Source organism: Amphiprion ocellaris, chromosome 6 (genome assembly GCF_022539595.1).
Source record: "Amphiprion ocellaris isolate individual 3 ecotype Okinawa chromosome 6, ASM2253959v1, whole genome shotgun sequence".
Lineage (NCBI taxonomy): Eukaryota > Metazoa > Chordata > Actinopteri > Pomacentridae > Amphiprion > Amphiprion ocellaris.
Genome location: NC_072771.1, coordinates 26941241 through 26967451, shown reverse-complemented (window position 1 = coordinate 26967451; position 26211 = coordinate 26941241). Strand labels below are relative to the sequence as shown.

The 26211-nt window shown below is 38.8% G+C and overlaps 1 protein-coding gene across 10 annotated transcripts in view; it reads left to right on the top strand.

The window, feature by feature from the left end:
* The window catches only part of pdlim5a (PDZ and LIM domain 5a), a 67736-nt gene that overhangs the window by 10947 nt on the left and 30578 nt on the right, over positions 1 to 26211 (top strand). For all 10 annotated transcript variants that reach the window (XM_055011488.1, XM_023282146.3, XM_023282145.3 and 7 more), the window contains exon 3: positions 9649 to 9800. In XM_055011488.1, coding sequence (XP_054867463.1) covers positions 9649 to 9800 — 152 coding nt within the window. The remainder of the gene's footprint in view (positions 1 to 9648; positions 9801 to 26211) is intronic.

The following is a 26211-nucleotide window of genomic DNA, read 5'->3' as shown; positions in this document are numbered from 1 at the left end:
AAGAATAGATGCATCATCTCACAGGTCAGCTCCCATGACCACACCCACTTAAGAGACATACTGGTCTCAGATCTGTTCCCCTATTTTAAGTTGTCCTGAGGTGATGCTGAATATTAGTTAGACTTCATTTTGGGTACATTAAAAAAACACAGTAAAGGATAGTTGTTTGACATAAAACATAGCGACTTTCTTTCCTTTTGTTGTAAACAAACAAAATGTATGCATGTCTAAAGTATATTGCACATCCTCAAACCTGCATTTCCTTCATCATGGCATGTTTGCAACCACAATTTTTGTCTTTTTCTTTCCAGCACATTACTACCACAATCCTCATACACACACACACACACACACAACGGCAAAATACACAGAAACCCCTTGTAAAAATGATACTCTGCAGAATGCATCACCTATGCGAAAGAGAATCAATTTATTTGTTTCATTTGTTTGTTGTGGTTTGGTAGATAAAGTTCTACAGTGATGACAGTGAAATGAATATACAGCTAATCTATAATAAAACTTTTTCATGGAAGAATGCTGTTCTGAGAACTGCCCCGCTGCTTCCCGCTTCCCCAGAGATGCTTTTCAACAGGCGATGATAACAACTGACCATAGTGATGGGTCCATTTCAAAGACTGTTCTATACATAGCTGGTGTCTTTCTGCTCTGTTTTTCTTCCTCCCTTCCTCTCGCTGCCTTTGCTTCTTCCTCCGACTGTACTTACTCTTACACTCCCATCACATGACTAGCCAGGTCTTAAACCTGTGATGCTGCAGCCTTTGAGCCATAACCTTTCATACCAAACTATCACAGCCAGCTGACAGTTCCCCCATGTGATTTAATAATACTTGTATCTGTCTTAAACAAATCCCGAGTGTTTCCCTTTGACTATCTTTCTATCTTAATAAAATAGTCTCAGAGCCAGAATCAACAACTTATCATTTCCTCCCCCACAAATCAATCTGTCAATGCCTGTGTGTGTGTTTTGGTGCACGTTGGGGCATGTTGCATTTGGAGCCAGTTATCATGGCTTTCTTAAGTTGCTACTTTTAATATATTGTTGTTATAGTTACTTACTGTTGACTTCACCAAAAGAATTCTGTCTTCACTGGTAATGGACCGACTAATCCACTGTAAGACCCATGTCAGTGTCATACATCCCAGTACAGGAAGTGTTTTCAAATGGAAATCACATCTCAAATACTTTCAGCAGTATCATTTTTTTTCCACACATATTTGTTCTGCTGTTTTGCTGAGTGATCATTTATGAAACTTACAGCACTGAAGAGGCTGTTAGACAGTGACCTCAGCTTATATGGGGAAAAAAAAACCGATCTGACAGACTATGTACCAGCACAGTTTATCTCTTGGTGGCAGTATTTAAAGGCGACTGGTTTAGTAGAATTATTTCAGGCAAAGGAATTTTAATAACACTGGCGAGACAGCACAGCCAGGTCCTAATACACTGCAGTGAATTCACCATGAAGAGACGAGAATAATCTATTGTTTAATGCGGCTATAATGTATTTTCCACAGTAGCTGCTATTCCTGCCATGTCTAATCTGCCTTCCTCTCAGGATACTGGCCGACTGGCTGGATCATGTTTATTCATGAGTAACTATGATCCAGCCAGGTAACAATAATATAATTCAGTCAACTATTATGATGAACAATAATTTAAGATTTTGAAAACAATAACTGTTCTTCTTTATTGAGTTTTCAGTACGTGCACTTTAGGTTTTGTTTGAAGGTTGTGTAGGGAACACAGATCCTGAAGTTTTACCTGACATAGACTTACATGGAGGTTGCAAGAAGTCTAAAAACTACTTCAGTCAGCTTATAAGTCTTGATCAGACATATTCCTCTCTTAGAAAAGGCTTACCTCAGCAAGGATCACCTCTTGTGCTGCTTCTTTTATTGCCCTCACTGTTGTTTCCAGTGATGCTTCCTCTATAAATATGGAATTATATTGTTGAACCAGACACCCCTGGATACTTCTTCCTTACTAAACGTTCAAGCAGTCTCCACTTCTGAATGAATTTCTCACCCTCAGAGCTGCAAACCAACTTGATTGAAAGGATACCGAGAAATAGACCTCACATCTGTTTCTTTAGCTCACATAAAAATAATTGTTTCTCCACCACATTTTAATGTTGTTGCCCAGGTTACTGTTTTCAGATGTCAGCGAGAAACACCTTATAAACAGATTTTTGGAATAATTGGACCCTTTCTAAGTGAGTGTCACTGATGATGCACAGGTAACCTACTGTGCGTTTATGTGGAATAAAAACAATCCATTCTTGTGTTCATGTGTGTTTCCACCGGCTCTATCAATGGCCTCGGCACCACGACAATCACATCATTGAGTCCGGCTATGAAAGCTGGCTTGTGTGCTTTTAGTTGAGCTAAGTGCAGTTGTCATGTGGATTTCATGCCCCTGGTTGTGTGTTCTTGTTTGTTCAGCCGTGTGTTACACCTAGAACCATTCATTCCATGTAAATGTCCTTCAGTATATACCGCGAAACTCCTAAATACGACATGTTTAATGTTTTCCAGCAGGTATATTGTGTCAGAATGTCAGCGTTTATTTTTCTGGTAGCTACAGGTCTTTCTTGATCTGCCTTGTCTACTACTATTTACACAGTAACAGATACAGGATGTTGTTTTCCCCCTACTTGCAATAAAAATACCCTGTGGAGTTTTTGACCCTCACTAGCTTTATGGGGCAACGTTGATATGAAAGTGTACCTGCTGTGTTTTTTCTTTCACACGCTCACTAGGAAACCAATTGTGCCACACAATTTTACAGATCTACAGATGGTAGAAAAATGCTGAGGAACTCAATATTGAACCAAAAGAAATCAGTTCTGCAATTACTTTCATGTAGACGAAAATGCATTTAATACTTACGTTATGCTTCAAGCAATTATACATTACGTTTTAGTGAACAACACTGAATATAAGCATGTTTTTATCTCATTCATGGGATTAAGAAAATTGCTTATAGCTAGTGAAACTATATCAGAAAAATATCAACTGAGTTTTGTTAATACTCAGTTTGTAGCTGATTAGATTTTGCTTGAATGACGAGGTTGCTTGTTAGCATGCAAGATTTCTTGGTCAGATTTTAAATCTCACATCCAAAGCTTTATGTTTAATGTGTACAGTGTTTCTGTGGCTTTGGCAGCTGTTGCCGCAAAGAGCCAGCTATGGGAACTTAATCTGATAGAGTCTGTTCTTATTAGGGTCTCCAGCATTAACATACAAGTCAAGCAGTAATTATTATATACTGGCGCAGAAAGAGCTTTAGGCAATGAAGCTGTTGTTTTCAAATATTTTCATTGTATTGAAACTATGTGTGGCAATGCCAACATAGGTGCACATGTGCAACACACTACATACTGTTACAGGAATGCTTAATCATTTAGAGGGCTCTGTTGGTATGATAAGACCCTTTGAATCTTGCTGTATAACATTACTGTATATTGATTCTCACTGGCAGTAGGAGCATCGCCTTTTCTATTAGGGATATGATCTCCAGACGCTCTATTATACTCTGTTATTCTCTGTTTTATACTGCTGTATACTATATGTGTGATGTACTCATGCTCTAAATTCATTTCCAGGGTTTTGTGTTGATATACGACTAGCGTTTAGTAAGGTTTATGTTTCTTCACTTTACTAATGCAATCAGCTTTAGATTCTTTTGGGTGATCATAATTTTTAAATGCTTGACTTGTAACCTCCATCAGTCAGTCTGCCAGCAGCAGATTGCGGCCAAACACTAGAAGCCAAATGCATTGATTTCAGCAGCTGAAAAAGAGCAGTGGATTTTGTCAGATGAACACTAGATCCCATTTCATATATTTCCACGATTCTGTTGACACAACTGTTTGATTTACTTCATTCAGGGCCATAAATTGTGAATGAAACGTTGCCTCAGAGTTTACTAGGTGTTGCTGATGGATCCGTCCAAGTGGGTTGAAATGATGCAGTCTGTCTCTGCTTCTTTCTCCTGCACTTTCTTAATCTAACTTTTTTCTATTTCTTTTTCATAAATCTCACTCATTCTTGTATTTCTGTCACTCTGTCTGGCTAGCCTTCAATCTGTCTGTGCTTCTTCAACTAACTTTTTCATTGCTGTTTTGCTGTTTTGTTTGTTGCTAAGAGATCGGATCACTGTAGTTGCCAATTCCTTGCACATATTTCATTTAATGTCCCTGCTTTGGTTATATATGAGGAGTCGGACAATAAACAGTAAGCACCGTTGAAAGCATTTTATTGAAAAACCAAACTTTTTGCAAAGAGTTTTGCAGAATTTTTGCTGCAATTTTCAGTTCCTATATTATTCAAATGTACAGTAAAGCGCCACTTCCTGTCATGAATATCATTCTAAAAAAATAACCTCATGTCCAGTCCTGAAGCAGCAAATTTAAAGTGAAATAAATATTTCTGAAGGTTCACATATGGAAGCAACTTTTGTGTATGTTTAAGTTACAAGGTATTTGTGTCTCTAGCTCTCAGTGTGTCAGTCATAGTGTGATGTGAACCATCTGCCTGTCATCTCTGTCCCTCCCTGTGCTGAAAGCAGGCATTGTTCAAAGCACTCAAACAGGTCAGTGTATTTTCAAACCAGACAATGCTGCTGCACTGGAAAGCCTTTATTGCTATGTGTTGAAACCATTTTTGTATTTTTTCAAAGCACTTAAATCAGACAGCATATGTGTTGAAATCTGACATGGCTGGAAGCATAGTGGCAAATTCATCTGTGAAAGCTTTGATACAGAGCATGTGTGTTTCTCTTTCTTTTGTATAAGTGATGACACAAGTATTGACCCTTTCACTTTTGTATGAATATATAATAAGGCAGCAGAGTTTTACTCAAGGATAGTGTATGCTGCAAATCAAGGATGTTAAAATCAAAGCAGAGACATGCATTAATAAGCTGTGACATTTAGTTAAGTATTGATGATTTTTTATGCATTTACCAATGCAGTACCTGTGAATTTCCACAATTATCAAATTTGATGTCAAAAAATAGTCAAATAAATCAATTTCAAAGTAAACTCTTTTATTTAAAAAAAGAAGCACTGCACATTTTGTTCATGGTAGTTTGTGGCATACACAGTGCTTGTATGAGGGTTGATCAAAAAGTTCCACGACTGTGCACTATACAAGCAGTAACTGTTACGACTCACGATTTCACGTGACACGACACTATCAACGGGAGAACCTTTGTCGTGACCACTAGTAGGTGTGCCATTGCATGCTCTTTTTGGATTGCAAACTGAAACAGAGAAGAAAGCATCACATTCTGTGTCAGTCATCAGCCCTGGATGAGCGAAACTTCATGTGCAGGATCATCACTGGTGATAAGATCTGGGTCTGCAGCTACCACCAAGAGAAGGATCGGTAGTATGCACAGTGGAAGGTCAGGAGTGCACCAGGAGCATGCTGTTTGTTTTCTTCAGCATTCACATAGCTTTGCACCAGGCATTAATACTCCTGGTTGCGTTCTTAAGTCAGAATTCTTGTATAACATATGAGGTGTTCAAGAAAGAAAATTTGGTGCAAATTTCCCCAATGGTGGCAAAGGGGCATGCGGGTATGTCCAGTCACAGCACGTCGGTTACAAATAGGTTTTCAGCCACAACAACGCAAACTTTCCTCCCCATCCACACTACTCACCAGATTTGACTTCTTCCTACTCCACAGAATGACACAGTTTAAGACTTTCAGGCTTATCACATATGGCGCTTGACATGATACATAAAAACATGTTCAACACAAGTCCTACTGTTGATGGCACGGTGTCACGTCCTGTCACATCCTGCACAAACACGGCAAGCAATCTTGGAGCTTTTTCATCAACCGTTTCCAACTACACAGTCAGATATTTTGACAAACTGAATAGGAAGGACATCAGCCGACTAACGCTGAGCAGCACTTAACTCATGTTATGAACTATTACTACATTAGCCCAAACAGTATGATAATGTTAGGCTTTTGTGTGGAGCATTGCTACCACAGATGCAGCTGTGACAATTCACAGTACAATTTTCAGTAATAACTGGAACTCTTTCACCTTAAACATCTGCGTTTCTGTCTGAAAGACGCCTAGATAAGTCTGAGATGTGTTTTCCATTTGTTTAAAATGCTCTGACTTCATTAGCCTTCTGGATTTTGGTAGTCTTGTCCCTGATCATCCCCACAAATGTGAAATGACTCTATCCACAACTGAACATTAATTGTTTTCTTTCCCCCCTTTTTGTTGCACCAAACCAGTTGCTGTACATATCTCCAATAGTTACTGTTTGTTACCATGGAAAAGTAGTGTCCTGTCATGTTTTCAGTGTTTTGGCATCAACTTGATACCAAAATATTGCTTCTCGTGATGTCTCTGCATACATGCTGCTTGCATATGTATTCTGTATATTACTTCCAGTGGAGATGTGTGCAATGGTTAAAACTGCTGCTTTCTGTCATAACCAAGCAACAGAGCCATAAATCAAATACCACGGGAAACTTGGAGTGCTAGACATGTTACACAGACAAATTATTTAAATTTCTGTTTCTGATTTCCTCAATGATTTGTTACAAATTCTTTTATATGAAAACTGAAACTACTTTGAGTTTCAAATTCTTTTTCCTCTTAGTGATTTAAAACAAATGTTTGCTTTTGGAAACCATCACTTGCTTCAGACACATGGAGTTGAGACAATTAAATACTTACGACACCAATTAAAAATGTCTTTCTTCACTGTATGTGTGACATACTGTTCTACATCATTAGAACTCACTTGTACGGCTGCAGGATTCTTTCATGGAGAGGGAAACAGCAGTGCTTTGTAAGTTGGTGTACATGTATGTGGAGAGGGAGAGGTAGCATTTGTGTGGGCAGGGGCCAGGAACCAAGCACTAATTGAGGAAAACATATAATTGAACATTTTGTGGTAAACATTTGGTCCATAACAGTGCTCAAGTGGTTGGTGTGAACACACCCCTGGAAATGGGTCAAAATGAATGAAAAGCCCACAGATTTCTTCTGCTCAATAACTTTTTTTCCCTTTTGCTCGTTTTCTGCCTTCCTTTCCATCCACACAATTTGAATCAATGTCATGTCAATCCTTCATTACTCTCTTCTTCCTGCTCTATGTGCTCGAGGGTGGTGGTGAGTGATGTTGCGTGTGTTGGGCTAATATGACTATAAAAGGTTGGGGCCACAGAGCCTTAACACTAATCCGGGTACAGAGCCTCTTTTATTAGCCCTGCCTGTGCCTGTCAGTGTGTGTGTATGTGTGTGCATGTGTGCGAATGTGAGACAAAGATAGAGGCAAAGGAAACAGACCAAAAGATGTCTAAACCCACATTACACACTCTCATCCTTGACTGTTGTTATATATTCAGCAGACACACATTCTGAAGAACCTGGTCTAAAACCTACACTTGTCACTAAGTGTAAGAGACACTTCATTGCAAGAACGACCACAAACGTGTGCGTGTGTGTGTGTGTGTCTTCAGTAAAGTGGTCTGTGTGGTCCTTTTTTCATGGTGTCAAAAGAAACAAATGACCTCACTCCTCTTTGGACACACTTGAACCCTCTGTGTGACCAAGAATGGTCACAACTAAAGCGGTGAGTTGTTTCTGCTCTCAGAGGACACTAACGATATCCAAGTCCTGTTGTATTAACAGCAAACACACAGACACTAATTAGTAGCTGTTTTTATTTCACTCACAACTCTGTCAACAATGGCTATGTAAACTGTGAACTGAGCCTTCTTAAAGATACCTTTATGTTTGGCTTTTAGAAAATGCTTTTGCGTCATGGGAAAAGACAAGAGATACATCCTACGCACATTTCCAAATCTGTCACTGCGCTCCCTCAGCCTGCTGATAAGAGGAGCTCTGTCATACATGACACATGCTTACACAATGTATGGCCTTGTTTGTGGTGGTGACAGATTAAAACAGTAACAAAAAAACCCTACGAACACATATCAATGTGCTTGTATTTTAGACAGAAATTCATATATGTAATATTTTTGCACAAAATAAAAACTGATTTTTAATCTTTGGCTCTGGCAGGAAAATACATTTAAGTCTTTGTTACTGACAAATCTGTTTTTTTTACACAGCAGTACAGTAAACATCTACTGAGATAACACATATTTTACCAAACAGGAAACAGACCTAAATTCAACATTGTATGTAATGCACAAAAATAGGAAGCCCATAAGTAGGCATTTAGTCTAATCTGATCTTATTTTCTTGTGGAGTTAAGCCCATTTATTTGCCTGTTAAATGCTTAGTTGCCTCGCAACTGTCTTCAAACACTTGTGTACAAAATATGTCAGCATTCCTCACTATTAAATGGACAACAAAACCAGTTATGGTGTGTGGAAAACGTTACAGTTGTTCCTTGTGTTGTGTTGTTCCTGTACGTAATTATGAATATATAATCAGCCTTAGTGTCGAGGACAGAATTGATAAAGTGTAGCATCTGTATATACGTTGAAGCCATGTTGAACAGCAGGGCCTGTGTTTAATACCAACCAGCATGAGCTCAGCATAAGTTTTTTTTTTGTCTTGAATCTGTTTCACATTAGCCAACTTCCTCCAGAGTGGAAGTGCAGCAATTAAACTTTGTTTAAATATTTAGAGCACACCTCAAAAATCATGGAAGACACTGAAATCCAGAGACAAGAGAAATGTACATGTATTTTATGATGCGTGTAAGCTAAGATTTGTCTGGTTTATACTTACTGTTTCCTCAAAGCCTGTAAAAGTGGTGTGTGTCTACACCTTGTAGCGTCCCATTATCGATTTGTCACCTTTTGAACATTTTGGATGGTGAATAATGACATAATTGCTTTTTAGTGGGAGTAAATTCACTTTACTTGATCTTTATTGTATAGTAACAGTTAAGAAGGTGTCAAAATGAGCTTCTTTTTTTCACAAACAAGCTTTACAAGTTTTACTGCTGTTGTTGCTGCTGTCAAAGTTTTGTAAATGATGCCGCACATTATCAGTTTGCTAAATGTTAACTTCATTATGCTACATTGATGACATACGGAAGGCAAAATTTTTATTAAAAATCCAGTCCTCAGTTCATTATTGTTCTGTTATTTAATTTAATATGAAAGATTTATGCACTTAAATGTGCTTAACCTGTTGTGTTTGGGCATTTATCTTTCTTAAACACCTTCAGTTTGTGTATATTGTTAAAAAAGTATCAGTTACTTTGACTTGATTTTCATTAAACAACCAATAAGAAATGGCTACATGATAAGCAGTAATAGAAAGATTAGATGCAGTTTTTGAATTTTTTGTCTTTTTTCTCAATGTTGAAAAATTTTAAACTTTTCTCCAATAAGCTGTAAGCCCAGTATGACAACACTCCATAAAGAACAAACAGAGGTAACTCAAACATTAAGGCTCCTGTTGTTAGACACACATCAGTGAACATACAGTAGAACCTCTATCATGTGGTTCAGAACCTGGTCTTTCATTAACTTTCCTTAAATACTTAATGGAATGAATCCATAAATCCTCTGATAAATACAGGGTCACCTTGACCCGCCCTCCTTAATAACGCTGACTGTTGATGTAGATGATTTAAGCTCTTTGTGGTTTTTGTGTTTCCGCAGCTGACCGATGGTGGAAAGGCAGCTAAGGGTGGCATTGCTGTTGGAGACTTGGTTCTGTCCATCGACGGCATTGCCACGGAGGGCATGAACCACCTGGAGGCCCAGAACAAAATCAAGAGCTGCACGGGAAACCTCAGCCTCACTCTGCAGAAGTAAGCAATGAAACTGAGTCACATCGCTTTACGGTGATTTAGTGTGTGAACATGAACGGGTAACCATTCGTTTCCATGACAACACAAGATCCATACATTCCCAGATCCATACATTCCCCGTCAAACCCTCCCAAAACAACCCATTTCTGCATCAGATTTAAAGTCCATACTTCCCCTTTCAACCCTGCGACATCCCGCATCCAGGCAGATGTTCACTGTTTTTGTAGGAGTTAATCACATCAGCACCATTAGTTCTGCCTGATCTCCTGTTCCCTGAAGGAACGAAGAATAACTAAAATCACAGCAAGAGCATCACACATGTGGACCACCACCTCCTCCCCAGGGCCCACTCCTCACTATGTGGTGGAATCCTGAACACTGAAGCTGATTTATCTCAAGCATTTCTGTTACAGTGTGTGTCTGTATGTGTGTGTGTGGCTTCATATTGGTTCTCATGTGGTTTGAATTGTCTGGTTTCTTCTTTGGCAGCGCTTGTAGCCATGTGTGTGTTTTTGTTTAAGCACTGTGAGATGTTCAGGGCTCCTACGCTTTTGGATTCAAGATAATGAAGAAACAGCAGAACTGTAGCGATCAGCACACAGAGAGGAAAATGTAATGAATTTATTTTTTAGTGCAAGAATTCAAAACAGACTGAAAATGTGCTGTTTGCTTTTCTTTCTGTTTTGCTGTCTCTACATCTGCCAGTGTCTGTCTGGATTTCACATTCCGTCCTCACTCAATGACGTTTCATCTCCTTCACCCCTCCCCTCATTTGAGCCTAACTGAGCGTGTCCTCTAATTTGTGTCCAAATGATGACAGACTGAAGATGTTTTCTTTTGGTAAAGTGGGAGAGAACATCTCAAGGCTTTTTGTAGCTCAAGGTCAACGTGAGGCTCTCTGTGTGTGAGTCAAAGACATCAACGATCGGGTGCTTTTTTTATGATGAGGGAAACAGGTCTTAGAATAACACTTGACACTTGACAGTGACGTGGAAATATGGAGCCACTGAAACTGAAATTGTTTTTGCAGGAAACAGTAGCAGTCACCTTTCAGCTGTTTGAGATACATAACCCAACCTGTCTCTGCAAATTCATAAAACATCCCAATAGGTCTCTTGCTGGCTGATTTTTATGATAATTAGTTTTTTATAGATTACCCAGGAGACAGTTAGTCAGTTAGTATGAAAACACATGGGAACAGCTAGCCATTCTCTGCACTCTACTGCAGCTATAGTTGAGAAAAAGTCCAGCATAGTATCTTGTTTAACAATCAGACTTAAGGTCCTCTTTTTCAAAAGCAAATGGGATGTCCAGCTCTTTGTTAGCAGTTCTGATGCTTTCTGAGTCACTGTTTCCGCTGCTGTAATGAACAGATCTGTAGCCGTCACAGAAATTACTTTCGCATTAGTTCATTAAGCACCAAAATAGCTGCAAAGTGTCAGCGTAACTAAACAAATGTCATGTACCGGTGTGCTTATTTTGGAGAACAGTTACAAGGATTATCTGTTCTGCATCACTTTATTTCAGGCCCCATTGGAAAGACAAAACCAGCTTGTTTCATTATTAGCATTATTATATTACTGTGACCAGGCAGCCTCTGTAGGGATCAGCTTGAGCTCCAGATTTCACTTTACTAGAATACTTTAGGGCCCAGATCTTACTTCCTATCATAAATGGAAAGTAAAAGCTGACATTCAGGGTTTCTTTCCGTTTGCTGCCTGGCATTCACTGGCACACTGATGGACATACTGTATATCCAAAGCGTGTCACGCATAGGTCAACATCTGGGCTTTAATGGATTTACATGCATAATGGAAAGAACCGATCTGATCCCTTGTTTCTGTTAGTTTTTATAGGTATCACTCACTTCTTCTTTCATGTTTCCTTTTTGCCTGCACATTTTGATTGGGGTTGTCACTGGGTCAGATAGCAAAAGGAATGAGAGCAGCGAGAAGACACAGAGAAATGTTAACAATACATGTGGTGTCTGTATGTGCGTATTTTAAAAAGAAGACAGGTTGTTATTCTGTTTCCAAATAAAGAGGTGATGTGGAGAAGAGATGGGCAGCAGATGTATGAAGGACAGAGATGGAAAAGTTGTAAAGTAAAGTTGTCTCTTAAAGACGATTTTAAACTGACATGTAGTTAAATTTGTGCTGGCTACAGTTATTTTCAAGGATGGCAAATGTAAGGAGAGCCAAATTATGCTGGCACTGACCCACCTCTCCATCCAGTAAAAAGCTGCAACAGAACTGGGATTTATTAACTGTAAGTGCATGAATGCAAATAGTATAGTTACCAGGGCAATCATCACACAGCGTCTTTCATTTAACTGTCTGTTATGTTTTCTTTGCTTCTGTGGCACAAATTTATCACGGTAAAGTAAGCAGCACTGAAACTGCAGGTGCCAGAAGATCAGTGGAAATTTGCTGCTGTTCCAATCAGATCAATCATTTTTAACTGATCGGAAGACAAAGTTATGCCAGCTGTAAGAGTTCAAATGAACAAGAAATTTGTCCATTGTGTAAAAAAAACACTTTGGTGAGCAGGATATTAAAGATGTCTTTGATATTCTCTTATTCTCTTTATAAACTTTTGCTTCAGATTTTCCATGTACGTGTTGGCAGTCGCCCTATCAGCTGGTTTTCTTGCAGCATTTTCCAGAACTATTCAGATCATATGAGGTTTACATTACAGGCAGACTTCAAATACTTCAAAGGCAGTTTTGTCTGTTTCTTTGATCCATGAACAGTTCCTTTATTAACTATGGATCTGATATGGACATAGTCTTACATTAAGTTTGTGTTTTTAATTTTTGAAGGATTTTCTTTGCAGTTTACATTTCTGTATATAAAGCTGCAAATGTCTTCCAGTGTGGCGTGTACATTCAATTACAAAGTTGAAAGTGTGTTGCTTTATCACAGTGTGGGATGGGTGTGAGATTATGCAGGCTGTCAAAGTATCATCAGTGTCACATAGTTAATACAATGGAGTATTGTGATGTTACTGATAGCTCTCAAAACACAAACTTTTGATTCACAACCTTCAACCTTTGGATTCTTGATGCCGTTCTGTTGTACAGACCCAGTGTTTTTGCAGTTCTGCTGCTCAGGAAAAGAGGCAGGCAAACTGATAGCAGCAGAAGCAGGAAAGAAGGAAGGATGGAAAAGGCTAAAAAGAAGTCGAGGGAGACAAATAGGAGTAACAGTATGGCGAAGAGATGAAAGAGAGACACATAAACACGGATGGAGATGAATTCTCCGAGGCCCACAGTTTCTGATCAGCTTGGTTGACATTTGCAAACCATGGATCACCCTGCTTAATGGCACAAGGCGAGAATGTTAAAACATCGCTGGTCCATGTTTAGATTCATCTATCTCCATAAAGTTTTACTGTGATTACTTGCACACAGCCGTGGAAAAAATGCAAGCGCGTTTCTGGGAATTTCTTTTTTCAATGAATCATTTTTCCATTCTTATCTTCAGTGTCAAACTGAATTCCATTTGATGAGACCAATAAAACCAACCAATATCTTGTAAGCTAAACGTACTCTTTTACTGTTAGGGAAATCGCAGACACATGTGGAGCACATATGTCCACAACATACTTCTCTTACACACACACACACAAACGCACACACACACACACACACACACACACACACACACACACACACACACATACCACACATGAACACACGCAAATGAATTTTCAGAAAGATGGTTGTTTAGGATTTGACATGTTCCATTGAATTTCTGGGCCTGCAACTAAGTATTATTTGGATTAACGATCAATCTACAAATACTTTTCTTGATTAATCATTTAATCTATGAACTGTGGGAGAAAAAGTAATGAAAAATGTCCATCAAACCTTCCCTGCCAAAGTGACATCCTTAAAGTGCTTGTGGAAAACATTTTTTTTAACATTTACTATTATATATGAAGAATATAAACAGTATATTAGAACGAAAAACTTGCTATTTTTGCATTAAAAATGACTGAAACTATTGAAATTGTTTTCTTAGTATCAGCTAATTGTTGCAGCTTTATTTCTTTACTGTTTCATTCAAGCACGAACAGATGGACACCAGTGGAACAATTAGACTTAAAGGACCAAGAGAGCCAGTCAGACTGAAAGATGTGAGAATGGTTGGAGGAACAGGTTATGAGCAGAGGTGTGTTTTCTGATAAAAGATGCCAAAGGGTAGGTGCATGGAATCAAGAAAGAAGGGAAAGAAGAGATTTTAAAACAGGGAAAATGGAAAAAGAAGCTAATGGAGACTGAGAAATGGAAATTGGCGATGAATTTGAAGAATGAAAATGGAAATTAGGTTTGAAAGCAAGGTAGAAGATAAGATAAAGATAAAGTTCTTTATTTCTCCCCACTCCAGGGGAAATTTACATTGTTACAGCAGCTTATGTAACAGTAGACGTAGTGATAAGAATAAAATAATAATAGAACAATAGTAATAATATTTACAATATATACAAGGGTGAGAGATGAGGATAAAGTGGCTTAACAGAAAAAATAAAAATAAAAATAAAGTTTAAAAGTGCAAAGCCTAGAGAATAAGTTGGTAAGTTTCAGGAACTACAAAAGCACCGAGACGTTTCCTCCTTGCTGAAGGGTTTGTCCTGAAGCACCCCGCTAGCACAATGTAAACACAAAGTTCCTACACTTAAATTAGCCTCTTAAGCATTCTAATTATTCTCTATAGAGGTACACCAAAGTAATAAACTGTTCATTTCATCCAATTATCCTATGCTTTAACAAAACCACCTTTGTATTTCACTGTTATGCACTTGGACTGCCAGTGTCTGGCTAAATGCTTTATTCCCTGCAGTAAAGTCTTTTCGAAGCCCATTTGACTATTTAATGAGCCTGTGTGCATGCGTGTGTGTTTGAGTATTTTTCACTTGAAATGGCACAGACTCAAGGTCCTGATGTATTCGAGGGTGTTATAGGGTGCAAACTGAAACACGGTTAACCTGATGTAGTCATCAGCACACCAAAGTACACAGCAAAAGAATGCATTATTTGAATAAGCAAACGATCACGCACAGAAGAACGGTTCTGTTGCAGCTTTTGTGTTGTGCCGAGTTAATTGGTTCCACTTCTTCTTTTATCAGCGTGGAGATCTCCAACTGTTGAAAGGCCCTCAAACAGGATAATTATGGTGTTTGACAAGCCTTCTCTTTGTTACTTAGATTGAGATTCTGAATGATGGAGTCATGACATACATTTTTAAAGTGGGATCTTATGCATCCATGTAGAAACCCACAAGAATAGGCAGTAATATGTCATAGATAAACACAATCAGACTTTAGATCTCTTGTGTGTGTGTGTGTGTGTGTGTGTGTGTGTGTGTGTGTGTGTGTGTGTGTGTGTGTGTGTGTGTGTGTGTGTGTGTGTGTGTGTGTGTGTGTGTGTGTGCGTGTGCGTGTGGTAGCACTGGATTGTTGTTTGCTGCAGTGACACTGATTTACTGTTCCCCATCCACACACACAGCCACATATCAATCAGAATGTTTAGCTCATCTTGACATTCTGCATCTTTTGCAATCATGAATTTACTCTCCATTCACAGAGAACCGTGGGCATTTTGATTGTTTTTGTGCAGAAAATATGGCATACTTTAGCGTGTACTACTTAGAAATACATGCATACAAACCAGGCACACGGAGCCACACACAGGCAAGCACACATACATGCACAGATCTCACATAAAATAAAACTCAAGCAGCTGCTCGAGTTATTTTGAGCCTGGAAGTTGGCCTCTGCACAGGCAAAGGGTTGGGTGAGGGAAGTTAACGTAGGGTTGGGGTATACGTTTTCAATCTGTTTATGTTGTGTTCTCTGAAAAGAAACAACACAATCACTCGATATGCTCATGCTTGTGCACAGCAAATGCAGACGCACATGTGCACAGGAACAAGTCATGTCAGTTTCTATAATCTTATGGTTCTGCATTAATATGTAAGTAGTGATGTATGGCCTAATAAATAGTTACAGACCATTTCTTTCATGAAATTGAATGTATTTTTTTCATTTCAGATGAATACATATAAATAAAATTTTAAATTCACAAGCATAATACTTACAGAGCTGCTCAATTTCGTATCTGTTGTTTGCAATATAATTATCCCCACAATACAATCTGAAACTGTGTGTGCACATACCAAACTAATGGCATTCTATCATATCAGAAACATGAGACAGCATGAGTTGCATAATTTGTCATTTGATTTGTGGGAGGTATGTGTCTGTTACCTGTCTGTAGGCAACACTGATACTTTAATAAAATGATGCATTGCCTGTTTTTAGCTTACACTTTAAAATGTAACCCAGTATGGATGACAGGCTTACTTAGAATTGACCGGTATGCAACAAGAACACTGTGTTTGAATGAGTTTGGCTTTGAAGGAGAGAGATAATTACATTTGGAATTGAGATAGCATGTTTTTTGTGAAATGTTCCAGAACAAAGTCAGCTCTCTATAAGGGAGCACTCAGAGCAAAGAACAAAAAAAACACTCACAGAGGAAAACAAATTAAGAACTCTTGAAGATGTTCCCAGTTTGATGGAAACAAACTGACAGTCAGTCTGAGTGCTATATTTTGACTCAGATATTAATAAAATCTCCTGTCACAGTCGTGTGGCGCATTACTGCTGTGTTGTAAGATGTGCATTCCTCTTTTCTCTTTTTGGCATTTTGTAACTTTATCTGAAAGTACACTGTAGAGACATCACAAGAAATAATGAGGACAGAGAGCATCTCCAGGTCATATCCAAATATTCAGGGTGCTTTGCTTCTTGTTCAAAAAATTATATTACTATAAACCGTTGAGGCTCATGATATCAGTAGCTTAAGTGGCTTTATTTTTTTATATATATCCCCACCTTCTTACTCTGTTGGCTTTAGTAATATTACTGTTTGTACAGTCGATAAGGTCTAAAGCTCCTGCTAAACTAGAGACTGAGAAGAAGTGTATATTTAAACTCAAATATTAATCTCAGTAAGGGGGACTAGTGATAGCCATATGAGAAAAATATAATGTATCGACTGATGAAACTCATCAAAACGTGGCACACTGTGAGTTAGACCTTGTAAAAGTTGTACTGGAGCTGCAGCAATCACAGCTCGATGCAAATCCTAATAGATTCTCCCTGTGCAGCTGCCATTGTCACTTACTCTGCTTACTCTGATATTTGCCAAAGATGTTCTGAAGCCAAGAGCGCTAAACCTGACTCACCTGTCTCTGTCTTTCACTGGTCTGTAGTATTTGCCAGAGATCATCTAAAACCGATGGCTGTCGTCTTTGGCCGGGCTTGTCGTATTCACCAGTAATATCCTAATGCCGAGAGTATGCAGCTACAGCTTCACACACCTGCCTCTGCCTGTCTTTCTGTAGTCTGTTGTTTTTGCCAAAGAAAACACAAATCCCAAGAACATTAGGGGTCTGTGAAGGTAGCCCATAGATGTTCTGAGGCCAGGAACACTGTGTTATGCTCATCTGTCTCTTCTCTTTTTAAAAAAAATCTTCTTTGCTGTTTGCCAGACATATTTTACTGTAAGCCAACAGCACTCATCTTTAGGCCACCCAGCATTGTTGAATGACAACCAAGCGAGCAGCTGGAAGAGTGTGACGAATCATCTGGACAGATTAAAAAAGAAAAATAAGAAGCTACATTTCATATGTGCTGAGTAATTTACTAGAAGCGAGTTTCGGGGTGCAAGCACGGTCAAAACATAAACTGTACACTCAGCAGTTTGGCTCCAAACAAAATAAACTTCTAATTACACTCACAGATGACTCTGTCTTTCTCTCTATATAAATTGTAATCAGCACAAGTTTCCGTTTAGTCCTGTAGTTCTCACGTTTAGCTGTAATTCCTTTTTGTTTTCAGTTCAGATTGGCCAGGATAAATTCTAATATAGCCAAAGATCTTACTTTGTATTTGTTTTTGTCTTGATTTTATTACATAATAAGATGACACTGTGCTCAACTCAGGCATGGAGTGTAATTCTACATCCGTGTGCCTGTTTAGCATACGAATACATACTATTTGTTAATACCCAAACTTAAAATGTGCGTCTAAATATACAAGATGTGCAGAAGCAAACATTTTAGTAAATATCTTGTGCACTTTCCACATTCCTCCTTCATGCTCATCTGCTGAAATTGCCATGATTTTATAGTGGAAAGAAGAAGCTGAAAGAAGTTTAGGTATTTGTTCAATGTCAGAGCCAGGATCTTTTCATAATCACTGTCATATCGATGTCATCTCAACTCAGATGGATTTACGTCTTCTAGGAAGACAACCAAAGAGAGAGAAAGCATGAGCAAAGTCAGTACAAAGTTGGACAATGACTACAGCATCCAAAACAAGAAGAAAACAGTTTAAGGAAAAATGAAAACCATCTAGTAAATCTTGTATTTCTGTGAGTGAATCTCTGAGTGACACTAATGCACTCTGATATCCGTAACCCTTTCTGCAGACCTCAGGCCACATGTCCAGCTGTGGATCATTTTGATGTGCAGGCTGTCTCAGTGCAGACTAGTGGACCCAGCTGGAGTCCAACCTCTTAAACCTGTCTGTCTTTGTGTGATGTATTTTGTTGTTTCTGTTTTCGCTGTCTTTAAAAGTAACTCTGAGCGGACAAACAGAAAAAAATGGAACTGGGAAGAAGATGATGCTAAAATGAAATCTACTTTCTCCTTCTCTCATTCACAGAAATGTAGATTATAGATAGTTATGTGTCCTTAATTGCTGCACTGTTTATTTTTCTGTTGAACACACATATATGATGAAGTAAGAATTTAATATGAGTCCAGAGCTGAGTACTGGGCAGATTTTACAAAGCTGCACCACTAAAGAATGAAGCTTTAATTCATCCCATTTGGGCCCCCCAGGATCATGTGGATGTTCTCATCCAATTTGGGCCCCGTTTCCCTTACGGAGCCCCAGTATGTATTGAGTTTGCCTTCGAGGCAGAGATTCCTGAACTCCTTCTGCCCAGGACCCACACTTGAAACAGCACAGTCTGTATCTGACTCTCATGAAATCACGGTTGTGTTGGTTCGACCTGTGTTGTGTAATTGTCTGTTCTGCTCAGTGAATTTGACAGCTTGACTTTGATAAACCCAGTTTTACTTCATGTGTCTTTCTGCTCTCGGGGTCGTGTGGTTCTCATTAAGGTTGTCATAGTGTGTTTATCAATCAGCTGCAATAAAAAAAGAAAGCTCTGTTTGGTGATTTGTAGTGTAGAAATGTCTTGTACGCTGCCTGCATGCCAAATACAAGACGTGGAGTCATTAGTTTATTTAATTACACTTTAAATCTTTTAACTGGAGATTATAATCTTAGGTATGTTCCCAAAGTGAGCAAATTATCAGGTCAAGAGTCATTAACGATGACAAATGCTGCTTTAAACACAACATGGTAGAATGTGTAGAAAGAAAAACACAAGGAAAATGGACGAGTAATTGAGTGTTGCAATATGTGTGTTACTACATGCCAACATGTGTTTATCATCCTTGTGTCCGTGTGTCCTCTCAACACCTCCATGTGAGCATGTGTCTTTTTTTTTTTTTTTTTTTACTTCTTGGTCAGTCTGCTGTGAAACAAAGCTGTAAAAGCCTAAATTAGATTTCAAAAGACAACACAGGACTCCAGCCCTGCTATCTACTGTTTTACTGCCCCGTTACTCCAGAGACAGTGCAACCAGTCAAACTAACTCACTGCTCTAGAGACGACCATTAAAACCAAACGGTTGCATTACAGCTTCATGTAAAAAGAAAACATCTGTCTTCTGCCTTTAAAAGATATATATTTGCAAGAATGTTATGTTTCATAAAATTATTTTTATATTCTTTGGACAACACCTAAAAAGAATTACATGCTGTAAAAGTATCCAGACTGTTCATCTGTTTTATTATCCTAAATTATTTGACGTTTGGTATGCCACTGGATGTATGGTGCCACTGGATGTTATAGCAATAACTCAGTATAGCAGTATATAACATTTTACAACTTTTCGTCACAAATATGTCTCGTTTCACATCCTTTTATTTACTGTTTAATGGGCTTCATGTTCTTAATTGTTCACACTATTTTAAATGTTTAAAAGCTATGTATTCTCCATTCCACCCTTCATATTCAAATTATTATTCACACAAATTCCACTCTCTTGCCAAAATGTAGATGGTCATGACTCTTTCTGTGGAATGTATAGTAAGTTTTAGTTATAGATGCTTTACTCTTTCTTTGATGCACTGCTGCTGGAAACATTGCCTCCTGCCTCCTGCACTGCTGGGGTTTAACTTAATGTGTCTGTTTTCTCTCATGATCTGCTTTAAGACTCCTCAGGGCACCAGACAACCACTGTGTGTTTTTGTTAGAAAGTGAGTTACTATAAAATGTGCTTATTTGTTGTTGTGTTACCATAGGAATCACAGTAGCGATAGGTTGAGGGATTTTCTATCAGTTCATTACCTTCTTACAATTAACCTAGAATTCCTCAAAATAACCTAGTATTTGAAAAGGATATTTTACAGAACTGTGTCAGATCTCCTGCATATGTGTATAGATTGTTTTTTATGTAGAATGAAATGTGTCTTTATCTACACATATCTTCATTAAAAATCTACTATACATCAAGAGGTATTGACTAGAATATTATTATCTTAAGTTACGTCTGGTGTATATGGTGCAAACCTTTGTATTCCATCAGAAAAACTGTCAACAAGTAACCATTGTTACTGTATCAAGAACCCTCATTCATGAGAACCACAATGGATTCATCACCCCAGGATATTTGTCTAGCCATATTGATCTGTGCCGCAGGATAAAAACGATTGAAACATTGTAGTGAACTTGAAACATAATGCCTCATTTCTACCAGGATGCACATAACATGTAGATTTGAATAAGAAAAGCTGAAGAAAACATGAGCCTGTGAAACAATCTCTCAAATTTAAAAATGGAAACAATGTCATTTGTTCATATATACTGTAGTGAAGTGTTTTTTCAATCTGTTGGATATAACTGAGCAATGTTATCTCAGGGAAATGGCGGCACTTTTAACATAGTTTGTTCCTTTGTTCTGCTCAGTGTCAAAGCTTCTTTTCTGATCTCATGTGATGTCATGCTGAAAGGCCTATCAAGGCTCGGTGGAGATAGTGGTGGGAGGTAGCAGATTAGGAATGCCGAGGATCACACAAAAACACCGTCGCACAGATTAATAGACATGGGTTAGGAGCTAAAACACTGCAACACAAAGACCGACAATGTTACAGCACTAGACATGGGTTGACCCCTGACCTCCTATGGACTGATACTGTCAAGCAGACTCAGCTTCCAAATCTATTTAAAGACCTTTTCTAGATAAACTAACATGCTGGTCTTTAAATAGTACACAATGCATGTTTTTATTTATTCGCTTCACTGGAATGTAATAATCTTTGTTTACTCAGCATCTTTGTTTCTTCCTTTTAGTATAGTCACATCTAAATTGACTGATTTCCCTCAAAACACTGCACTCATAAATCTACTTTTCTGACACCCAAAACCTGAATCACATGACAATAATTCTGCGAGTCACTCTGTTTGAAGTGATGCTTTGACGTTTCCTCCTGTTCACGTTGCTCTGTCTGCTTTAGCTTAAGGTAAAACGGAAAAAAAGCCTCAAACCAAACCAGCCTGCTCGTTCCCTTTTTTTCCTAATAAGGCACAGAAAAAGAAATAAATACAGCAGGACTGAGAGCCTGTGTCCCACCTCCAGGAATGACGACAGCATACATTTTAGATCACTCTTCGTTTTTTTAATCATTATCACTTCTGTTTAAAAAAAAGTGGGGGTGAGCTCATTCCAGGGAATGAGAAAAACACTCCATGAAATGCAGGAAGGCAACTCAGGAGAGAACAATGAGATAAATAGAACAGAGACGGATGTAAAGATGAAGAGCTGGAAAAATAAAGAGAAAGGGAGGTGAGAAGAGAAAAAAAGAGGAACAGTTAAGGGAAAAAGGGTTTCTTTAGTAAAGACTGAAAAAACAAAGTTAGGGCCATGTTTTAAGTTAATGGCCCAGGGGCACCGTTGTGTCTCCACATAAATTACCAAGCTGCTAAGGTCCCTAATTCACACAGTTAGGGAGCAGTTAGTTTCTGGATCTTATGGGAAAGAAAGGCAAGTTTTAAGTTATCTGAGTTAAACACAGACACATGTGCAAAGTCAAGACACAATATAATTTTGTCTGCTCCACACTATACTATACCAGCACTTTGCTGCTCTGTGCTATCTGGTTAAAGTTAAAGAGGAAGAATAGAAAAAGTTTCAAATGAAAAAAGATGGCAAATATAAAAATAATTTTTAAATCATAGATGGATTTGGTGGACTTGATTTGGATCCCTTCTGACCCTGACAGGAGAGCAAAAGTGACCACAGAAACCTGCAAGAGCTGCCAAAAAAATGTCACTACAAGACAAATGAGAAAAGCACTCAGAGAGCTATCCGTCGGACGTTACGAAGCAGACCGAATATTCGGATATTCGTCATTAACCGGGGCCGAATATCCAGAGCCCAGAAACTGCCATTCGGGCCAGCCCTACAGACAGCGCAGTGCACCCCAGCGGTCGATTTGTAGTTGGATCACAGTCATGTGATCGTCAGCAGGCAGCTGACGTAGTGTTCACTTGTTGTCATAGTAACAGTGATGCTGTGCCCCTGTCTCACAACGATACAGAAATCTTTAACAAATCCATGGATCCAGACTATAGTCATTTGGTCCTTGTGTCATTTCTGACCTTCCTTGAAAATTTCATCCAAATCCATAATGCTGCTAACAGAGAAACCAATGGCAATCATCACATAATGACTCCGCCGCGTTCCTTGGTGGAGTAATTATGTGAATGAAAGTCATGAAAGTTTTTTTGCAGGTGTAAATACTGTGGGGTGTATAAATTGGTCCTTGTAGTCTGTGTTGTTGCACTGCCTTCAGCAACATTTCCTGGGCCAACCTGACATGCCTGGAATCACTGTCACCAAAGCCTGCACACTACTTTACTGTGTGCATGTGTGTGTGTGCGTGTGTGTGTGTGTGTGTGTGTGTGTGTGTGTGTGTGTGTGTGTGTGTGTGTGTGTGTGTGTGTGTGTGTGTGTGTGTGTGTGAGAATGTACTGAGATTTGTCCATTCACTCCCACTAACAATTCTGCCATTTAAATGCCAGCACACTTCATTTAGGACCTGCTTTATGGTGAAAAACAATTATGTGCATGAAGCCACTTAGAAAAGACGTTTGCAAGGAAATATACTGTATGTATGCATGTTTGTGTATGTTTGAGTGTATAGCTGTTTTGTGTGTTTTGTGCTTGACTAAACAAAAAATATAAAACACATTTTTAAAGTCACTTACGTCAAGCAACAGAATGACTTCCACTTGTAAAATTTGTATAATTCTCTCATGTATGTGGATGTGCCTATGTTTGTGTAGTGTAGAGTGTGTGTCTGGCTTCTACTCGCAGATCCCAGTAAGTGTTACTTCCACCTGAAGTGATCTTACTTCTTGACTGCCCTCTTTAAGACACACCTACACACACACACACACCTACACACACACACACCTACACACACACACACATCCAGTCAACAGTCTTATTGATTCAGTATGGCTGGTTGCTTGCTGCTGAAGCTGATGGCATGTCGGGGTGCAGCCCTGGAAACATCGGTCAATGATGTCACTTGAGTAAGAATAGACCCGAGAGATTAAAGACAAATGCACAACGGAGAACAGAGAACAGCCGCGATGGAATGGGTAATTTGAGAGGAGATGGAGAAGAGATACCATCCTTGTCTTCATAATATGGTCAATTAATCCACAAATGTTTAGCTCGTTTTTCTCTGTAATTATGTTCATACAGTCAGCTGGACAAAAAATTATGAGATTAGACGATGTAGATACAAATGTTGCCTGAATGCTGAATAAAGTGGCACAAGAACAGCCAATAGTAAAATGCAGCTCATTGTAACACAGTGAAGACAGAATGACAAGAAGTTTGTAGTACACGAGGACGTGTGAAAGCCCACGAAAGCACTTTGGTGATGTTCTATAAAAGTTACCCATCAATAATGAATTAAGAAAACATCAAAAATTAAATTAAGAAAACATACAACATTGCAACATACACTTAAGCTCAGTAGAGCAGCATTCAACAAAAAGCCATGTAAATATGGCCATAAATCATTTTTATACTCAACAAAATATGAAAATATGTTTAACTGCCACCACTTTAACCACAACATCCACTCAGATGTAGCAAGATATGAAAGCAAAACCAAAGTAGCTGTCACCACTAAAAATTCTTGGGGAAACACGGAGTCACAATTACATGAACAGACCGATTGCTCTGTTGTATAATATAAAACTTTCATGAACATGAACCAGAGTAAAGGAAACACAGACACGTCCAGTCTGACAGTTAACACAGAACATGCAGACGTGCAAATGCAAGAGCAGGGAACTGAAACATGTTTTATAGCAGCTGCTCTTAAACTATGAAATCAAAGTGCTACCGGGTCTCCACAATGACAGAAACTCACACATATACACACGGGCCGGCAAGTGTTTGCATTTGTTGTGCAGGAGGTCGCTATATGGCTCGTCATGTTTGTCACTGTCACGCTGTCCATGTCTTTATTGCATCAACTTAATCTCTGACCCTCACACATTTCAGCTATGAAGAAACATTCCTGTGGCAAAGGGTTTGATACAGTGCAAAGCCTCCTTGTTGCTCTGTTATAAGTGAGAAAAAAGCCCAACAGAGTCCCAGGGTGGCTTTTTTTTTTTTTTTTTTTTTTTTATGGCCATTCTCAAAATGAAAACGAATTCCAGTTTGTTTCTTTAACTGTTTAAATGTGTGTAACATACAACCAGTGCAGCATAAATGCACTTTCAAAACACTTTTTCTATGCCTGAGCTGACGCTGACAGCTACTTAAGTTTCAGTAAGATCAGACTTGATAGTTACGTCTCTCTTAAGTTCTCCTGAGGTCATGTTCAGTTCAGCGCCATAAAGCAATCTTAATAAAACTGTGGGTTTCTTGTTTAGAAGCCTGAAATTACATTTGACTACGCAAATCCCCAGAGGAAAGCTTTTTAAAAGCCTCTGAGTTAAATTAGACTCTGGTTTACATTCACTTTCTAGCAGGCATCTTTTTTTCCCCCTCTTAACATGTGACGGTAACACTTTTCTATGTTGGTGTTTTCCAGTTATAGCTACAGTGTAATCGAGGCAGCAGCACACAGTGGATGATGGTGTCGTATTTGAAATACCTGCCTACTACCCCCAGTGTTCCCCTTCCTACTCTGTGCCACACGTATTTCCACACCATCGTTTGCGCAAGTGAGATCATTGCTGTCCTCAGATTAGCTTTGGGTACTTCTTGGACTATTTCCATGATAGTGTGTCCATGGAAACCTGCAGGGTGGCGATACGGGTGATGTACAGAGACAGGATGAGGTTCATTGTCTCAATCAGGAGTGGGTTTCACACTTCTGCATTATTTTTGCTTTTGATTGAGCAGGTTAAACAAATCTCATCTTCCTATTATAATAGTCAAGCTGCAACTGCAAACAGTATTCTTTAACCAACCATATCTAAAGTTATTGTATCAGTGAAGGTTGTTTGTGGCAGTACACAGCCTCCAATTCAGGGCTGAAATGCCACATTCAGCTCTAGCCTTCTGCATCCAAATTACATCCAAAACCAGGTATGATGATGAAAGTTGTGTAACTGATCAGGACTTTCCTAGAACTGTTCCTGCTGTAAAATATCATTTAACATCCCCCCTTCTAATGTTGAAGGAACATAGTGTCAGAATTAGGACACTGCTGGCAAACCAACACTAGCAGGGAACAAGAAGCAGAGAGAAAAAGCCAAGTGTCTGTATCTGTAGGCTGATTTGATTCTAGCTACTATGAGGGTTCAAATTTACAGAGGTGAAGGACATGAACCTCCCAGAGGAAATTTTGAGACGGGCTGCTCTGAAAGGAATGCAAAGCTGCTGACATTTACATGTCTTCTGTTACTGCACAGTTTACTTAACCTTTAATTCATGTTAACTCCTCTATCTTTTCCCTTCATATCATTCTCAATCACGTTTTGATGCACAAAACAACCACTTGAGTTGCATTCGCCTTGTTTATGTGTGTTTAATGGTGGCACTGAGGGAAATCATTTATTTGAATAATTAATACACAATCTCAACAGTTTTTGCACAAATAAAGCTTTCTCCTGTTGCACTGCTATCATCTTAAACCATGCAAGTCAGCAAAAACTCTGTCAACAGATGAAAAGTGATCTCAGTAAAATTAATGTTAGGATGACGTGCTAAGCCAGAATCACCCTGTGA